The sequence below is a fragment of the Homalodisca vitripennis genome, chromosome 3 (assembly GCF_021130785.1).
Source record: "Homalodisca vitripennis isolate AUS2020 chromosome 3, UT_GWSS_2.1, whole genome shotgun sequence".
NCBI classification, from domain to species: domain Eukaryota; kingdom Metazoa; phylum Arthropoda; class Insecta; order Hemiptera; family Cicadellidae; genus Homalodisca; species Homalodisca vitripennis.
Genome location: NC_060209.1, coordinates 44846424 through 44854019, shown reverse-complemented (window position 1 = coordinate 44854019; position 7596 = coordinate 44846424). Strand labels below are relative to the sequence as shown.

Below are 7596 nucleotides of genomic sequence, written 5' to 3'. Positions count from 1 at the left end.
GAACGGATTTTTATTAATGCATAAGTACCCTTCATCCTTCCTATGTGTGAGGGGGAGATAGTTGAATTGAATGAGAACGTTAATGCAGGTAAGGGGTGTTCCGGTTTTTTTATCTGAAAACCACCCTCCTATGTTGTTGCAATCATAATTCTTTCCTGTTTTCGCTATCGTAACTTTATGTAGGTGACATCGTACTTGTCCTCCACGTTCATCCATCAAAGAGCTCTTGTGTCAGAGTCGGTGGACAGGTGTCACGGACAGTTTGACACCATCTACGTGTCACAAACGTGATATGAGTGACATGTAGTAGTAGCTGACGTGAATGGGCTACCACTCGACCTGGCAGTAACAGCACAGTTGACATCCGTTGGTGTTCAAATACGTGTATTCAAGAACTATGACATGAGTAATAAAATTTGATTGTTTTAGCAATAACAATAAACTTTATATTTAATTTATTTACACAATTTTCATTAGATATTAATGCACATGCTGTAAAAAGCCAATGTGGTATTAATTTCTCTTTCTATTCATTTGTTTTGAATAGTTACGAGAAAAGCGGAAAAGTTATATGAATACTCATCTAACATGATTTTTTATTTTGGACTTGTTATATTTAATGTGAACATTACAATAAACAAAAACATATAAAAACTATTACATTATAATTATTATGTGTAACATTGCAAAAGATTTGAGGAGCATTAGTTCAAATTATAAGCTCAAATAAGTGATTACAAGAATAAGTACAAGAAATCCTATATAGAAATTTAAGTCTTTGTTCATTAACAAACAATTTACTTTCTTTAACTTATCATTTTAAGCTTAAATAGTTTTAGACGGTTTTCTATAAAAATACATTTATTTCATTAAAATTCTATTTTTATATATTTCTTCATTTCACAAGAAGACGTAAGAAATCTAGGTGACATACCATACACCGATATTAAACCATGAAAAACCAAATTCTACACGTCAGTTGAGAATTGACAATTCATTTTTTTATTGAGAATGTTTAGTTAGTGAGGCTTTCATAGTGCTTATCATTAGTTAAGTATTAGCGTAGCCGTTAACTAATTACAATATTTTGATGTATTGCAAATTGGCGTCACGTGATAAAGATAAATATCCCTAAGTAAGGAGGCGCCACAAGAGGACAGAGGTCTGGCTGTATTTACCTAGAGAAGCCGCCGCTCCGTGAGGGCTGTGGTATCCCCTCAATCAGGGATATTAATGTTTCCCTTAGTGACGTCACTGGGGGCTGTGTGTGTAAAATCCCTTTACTAATGACAACATCCACCGTATCTTCCCCTCGGCGAATATCATCTTGGCGCCAGTGCGCTGTACAAGACCCACTTACTATCTACCACTGGGGGTGTATTCTTCAATTTTGTTTTCTTCTTTCAGGAAGTGATTGATTTACAATTCCACAAAATACCTGTCAAACTACATATGGCCTTCCGATCTTTTGTAAGTTTGCTTATCAATCATAAAAAGAAGCGCTCTTTGATGTAGTAGTAACATGTTCGCCCCGCAAGTCAGAAACCTAGTTTTGAGTCTTAGTGAAGCAAGTAATTTTTCAATATTTATTTACAATTATATATACGAGTATATACTTTATCGCGACAATAAGGCAAACTAAACTTATGACACTGGAGATATCTTAGACAGAACGTAGACTACAAGGGACTGAGGTTGATACTTTTTTAACGAAGTAGGTTTCCGAGGCCTTTAATTGTGTTTTATAATATTTATTTAATTTTTTTCTTGATTTGATGCATTAGGACAGGCAAACCTAGCAGCGGTCTAAGAAACTTAATTGATAAGAACCAGAATGCGAAACACATGCAAAACGAATTTGAACCATTATAAATGTTATTTTCTTATGAATGACAACCATGGTTACTTAAATAATAAGTAACTGACATATGCCAATTTATGTTTAAAACTATTGTACGGCTCACATATTACATATTACTTCATAGATGCTTTAACTAAAAAGGCTATGCCCTTCGATTTTGAAAATACGTGCGAGGCCGCGGGTAACAGCTGAATAGAATTATAAATACCAATATTACGTTTGTTATTAGTTCCCTGAAATATTTACAGAACTGCTTAATTACACGTTATTGCCTGCTAGTGATGGCAGACAACACATTTTGGCACCACTTAGTAACTTATACAGTCCACATAAGTAGATCTCTTATCAGTTTTTGGGAAGCAGGGCATCACTGTAGGACTTTAAGCATGAGCAACTGTGTATAAGTGAAAGATTTAGGCTAAGTAAACTTACGCAACTAAATTGCATATTTGTAATTTCGAATCATTCATAGCACTTGACTAATGAAAATATGGAGCTTAAGTTCTGTTAGCTAATTTTCATCGGCAGAATTTGGTCTGTAATCTTAACTGGAATATAAGGTGTTTCAGTTAAATGTATTCTAGTGAACTTTATAAAAAATTAACAAACATATAGACAAAAACTTTAAAGGTACACATACAGTTATAAAAGGACAATTCTCGCTCAGGTTAAAGTAATAGGAAGTTAACCTTACTCCATTGTTACATTGAACGGCTTTTAGTGTATTACACGTTGAACAAACACTGCAACTGATTGACTGTTTGCCTCGAACAACCTAAGCGTGTATTTGAAATGGACGGACAGGGTGAGATTGGTGGAAGGTGGGTGGGTGTGTTTGTTTCATTTATAACATACAGTAGTTGTATTTTCTACGGTTGGTTTAACTGGATCTATGTTTCTGTAAAGATATGTTTGTATTTTTGTATTATTATATAATACAGCAAACCAGTATTATATTGCACTTATTTATTTATAGTATCCGGTGCAGATAAAAAAAATAAAAACATCAACAGAATCCCATGGTTGTGGTTTTACTCGTTTATCTCCAAGCTGCACAGATAAAATATGAGAAACTCTTTAAATTTATAACTTATCCCTGAGTTAATTCTTATAATGTGTCACATAGATACGTTTATTGAAATGCATTTGAATAAGATAAATATTTTTTTAATTTTTTTATAAACACTCATTAGTGACAATTTAAACATTGGCGTTTTAAAGACACTTATGCTTTTCAGTCGTTGTCAAAATAGTGTTATATTTTATTTCAAATAAAAGGCACATGAACAGTTTAGGATTTTAAATTACACCTTATGTGGAACTATTTTCCATTTACAGTAGATGATAAAACTTATAAATCAACAGTGTAAATAATCATGTGGTGCATGTGGTCAAGTGAGTATTTCCGTTCCGTCGTTTGTAAAGAGGTTCTTTCTAAATGGCAACATAAGTCTCAAGAATAATTCTGCGTTCATGGAAACTTTATTAGGTAAAATAAATTAAAAGCAATATTTACCGTTTATTAATAATCAATTTTTTATTGATAAATCATTAAAAATTAGTGTTCTCATCACACACATTAAAAATATTACAAAAACTAAAAAGGCATCAGCAGTATTTCTAGATGAATTGCCAGTACCAAGAGTAATAGGTTTATTAGGAGTTCTTCCACCATCTCGATTCACTTCTCCAAAGTTGTCTTTAGTAACGCTGGGATGTGTACTTTCTCCTTGAGACTCTGGAAGGTGGCTCTCTGTAGTAACATCTTTCTCTAAGAACTTTGGACTCGATGTTGAAACAATGTTTTCTTCTTCTTTCTTCTCATTAGTTTCTATCATAAGAGCACGTCTAACCGATTCTTCATCCATAGAATCATTTATTTCCGTCGTCATTGATTCGATCAGTTCGATGTGTTTTGCGTTTTGCGTTTTTCGTACTAAGAGCTCAACTTCAGAAATCTGCAAATAATAATCAAGTTACATTTATTCTTTTATTATTTGTGAGATCAAACAAGTTAATATATTTTTATTTTTAATAACAATTAGCTTTGTGGCGCTTAGTATTAAAAGCAACACGTTTATACTGTATCTTATTTTTTAAACAAAATTCTAACATTCAAATAAATATTTACCTTTTGTTTTGCGCTCGCGGCAACTTTTGACGTCATAAAAATCTTGACAATATTCAAAATTGCTCCGAAATCAAAACTGAAAAATAATGAAATATTAATAATAATGAGCACAGTTTTACGTAATATATTATTGTATTAGATAAATCATTGCTTCAATACGTTTATTTAAACACAAATGTGTGCAGAATAGAGTTTAATGATGCAATACATTTATTTTAACGTTGGAAACAACAGCCAAGGTGCAAGACAAAATTCTATGCATCGGGTTGCAAAGTTCTGTGACTTTTGCTAAACAATTGTATCATATTTTATTGCTTTAACTTGTAATAGTTTCACTTATATAATGAAAAGGATTTATAAATATAATTCAGATGCGCTCAGGACGAATGAAAGTCTGTATTGAGAGATACAAATCTCTTAAACTTTCAAACTGCTGCATTTCTTCTCACCAGTATTCGGTGGAAACGACAACGAATGCTATTTCATAATTTTACCTCTGCATTTTAAAACCTTGTCATTCATTCTACACTATGGGTCGGTTCTTACGTACGAAATTCTATCACTTTACAAATGAAACTGTTAACCATTGTACGTTGATAATATAAACTTTATTTTGATATTTCTTTTCGTTTGCAAATACTAATATCAACCAATTCGTACTGCTTCAATCTTTAGAGGTTAAAATATAATTATTGTACACAACTTGTATTATTTATTTATATTATATTTAAATCTGTAAATAATGTACATTCATTATTAATCACTTTAGAGTAGTATTACTTAGAAATAAAATTATTACTTCATCAGTGAATCAAAAGAACTGACTCGAATTCAATGTTATTGAAAAACAGGTACTGAATAGTTAGAGATAGTGTCGTTATATGAATGAGAGCTTGTTGTTGGAGTGAATTACGAGCTCCTACGAGCTCGTCTATACTTAGCAACTGTTGAACTGATATAATGTTACAAGTGATACTTATGAAAAGAACTATTTATATTGGAGTAAACTCACTTTGCAGTCAACACATTAAACCTCTGAATGATCATGTCCAGGATAGGATCCATGGAATTGTCTTGTTTTCCTACTTCAAACAGATCATCTTCTTTCTACGATTTCGTTTCCTTATCGATTTCAAGGAAAACCAAGTTGTGAGTTTATAGAGTTCAAATTGGGTCTTTGCTTCTAGAATATAATTATAACTTCTTCTCTATGACTTTACTTTCGGAACATATATTATCTGGGCTGGATATCAAACTACAAGGTCATAATTGTGTGTATTTATATATAGTAATTAATGTTTTAGATCTGTTAATTTTATGTGTCTTTTATATTTAAATCACATGCTCAACATACTTTTATCAATATTGTAGCTCAAATTGTTAATAACCTATGCTTTTCTTGTGGTATATATTTCTGTAGGAAAATATCAGTTTGATATGTTTTGAAAGCGATATAAGCAATTACTATCAAAAAAAGTACAAGGCTATAAAAGAAATATTATTAACTCCCGTAATAAAATGACTGTTCGACATCATAAATAATATAACTCAACAATGACTTATGTTAAGCTTATTATAACAAAAAATAATTATTGATAACATGTATTTTTCCAAACTTTTATATACTACCAAGCCCATGAGAAAACCAGCCTTTTCTAATTATAATCCATAATTCTTGGCGTTTTAAAAATAGCTGTTTCTCTATAATATTTCTTACATTTCAAGTTCCTATAACAGAAATACAAACTAAACCTCTTACATACCAAGCAAACAAAATCACAATTTTAAGTATTGGAAATGATAATATTATGACCGTTTCTTGCTACATTATTAAATTTGAAACATAAATGTATAAAAAATTAAAAGAAATTAGACCTTATTACATTTAGTTAGTCGAAAAGGTCTTGTAATATATAATTTTTTATAAAAACTAATATATAATTAACACATATGTATACCTTATATACTAAGTAATGAACTAAATGTTGAAGGAACTTAAGTATGTCTATTAATAAGTAACATAAGTTAGTCTCGGATGGAATGTAACGATATCCGGCGGAACATGTTAATAAGCTGGGTAATATCTGGACAAAAGCCTGTAACCAGTCATTCTAATGAGTGATAATGAAACACATGCTTTTAGCAGGCCAAATGTGGAATAGGGAGATACAAAATAAAGGTCTGAACATTTTAATGCGTTAAGTAATATCTGGATTCACAGCCTGTAATTAGTGATTCTGATGCGTGTTAATGGAACACATGCTTTTAGCAGGACGAAGGTGGAGTAGAGAGAAGAAAACAAACAAGTCCAAACATTTTAACGCATACTGAGCTCTATAATATACAATATAATGTTATTAAAATATTGATATATCAGGATATCAAGATATTAGTTTAGGAACGATATATAGTTGTTCTTGGGGTCGCAACTCCATTTAAAACCCCTATGGATCTTAGAACCTTTTAATTTTTGTATTGAATTTATGAGGCATGTGCCAAAGTGTACCAAATTTCAACTTTCTGGAAATCTTCAATTTCCAAATTTCGAGGATTAGTGAAGAGTGAGTGAGGCTATTTCATATAGTAGAGGGATAAGTTAGTTAAATATCAGTTTCTCAATTTGCTTAATTCCTTAATCCAGAATTAATTACAATCAATTACGTTGATGACCATCTGAACTACATTGAATAAATGAAAGACTTACAACAAGAAGTTGTTCAAGACATTTTTAGTTACTTTCACACCACAATAACCCTACAGAAGTAACGACCTTCTCAGCCAACGATGTTGGATATATTTTTAACCTTACTAACCGACAAGAAACCATCCAAATCCGCTTAGACTAAAACTTTTATCCGATTTTCAACAACAAAACGTTAACAGAAATAAAATGATTTCCTACCTTGATTTCTGACCTTGTTTTGTACCAAACTTGATATCTTTCTATAAACTTTTGTAGGACTTTGATTTTCCAAATGTTTGGTTCGGGTTTGCTAATAAAACATATGTTAATTGGAATATCCAGTTAAGTAAACGTTGAGTGAACAAGCTGTTTACAAATATAAAGCTTTTCTATTAATACTATCATCATTATAGTTTCCCAGATTCAAACTTTTAAATATGTACAACTTACTTAAAGCAGCTAAGTAGTTAAGGTGTATATACCTATCAATTTGGAACATGGAATGTGTTGTATACGTATTATTGTAGCACATTTAGTCAAAGCAGAAATCTTATCTATTTTGACTTTTCTCTGCAGTACAGCTGCAGACAATGTGATTCTTTTGTTCAGCTAAATTGTTTCAAAATGCGAGAATGCAAAATTCTTAATAGATGTATCAACCTAGTTTATTGTAAGAATAAACCCAAACCAATTTACACGCAACACACTCAAAAATCCTGTTGTAAATTGTTCGGGTGGAGTAAGGCAATATCCATTTTACACATATAAAATATGATATATATATATATATATATATATATATATATATATATATATATATATATATATGTATAAATGGAAATTGGCTTTTTTATGTATATATGTGTGTGTGTATATATATATATATATATATATATATATATATATATATACATCGCGGAT

General features: G+C 31.0%; 1 protein-coding gene across 1 annotated transcript; it reads right to left on the bottom strand.

The window, feature by feature from the left end:
• Nucleotides 1–3372: 3372 nt before the first annotated feature.
• On the bottom strand, nucleotides 3373–5087 carry LOC124358636. Its single transcript, XM_046810937.1, has 3 exons — nucleotides 5005–5087; nucleotides 3993–4068; nucleotides 3373–3819 (listed from the first exon to the last, which is right to left on the bottom strand). The coding sequence occupies exons 1-3, from the start codon at nucleotides 5055–5057 to the stop codon at nucleotides 3391–3393; spliced, it is 558 nt and encodes a 185-aa protein (XP_046666893.1). The 5' UTR covers nucleotides 5058–5087; the 3' UTR covers nucleotides 3373–3390.
• Between the last annotated feature and the right edge of the window lie 2509 nt (nucleotides 5088–7596).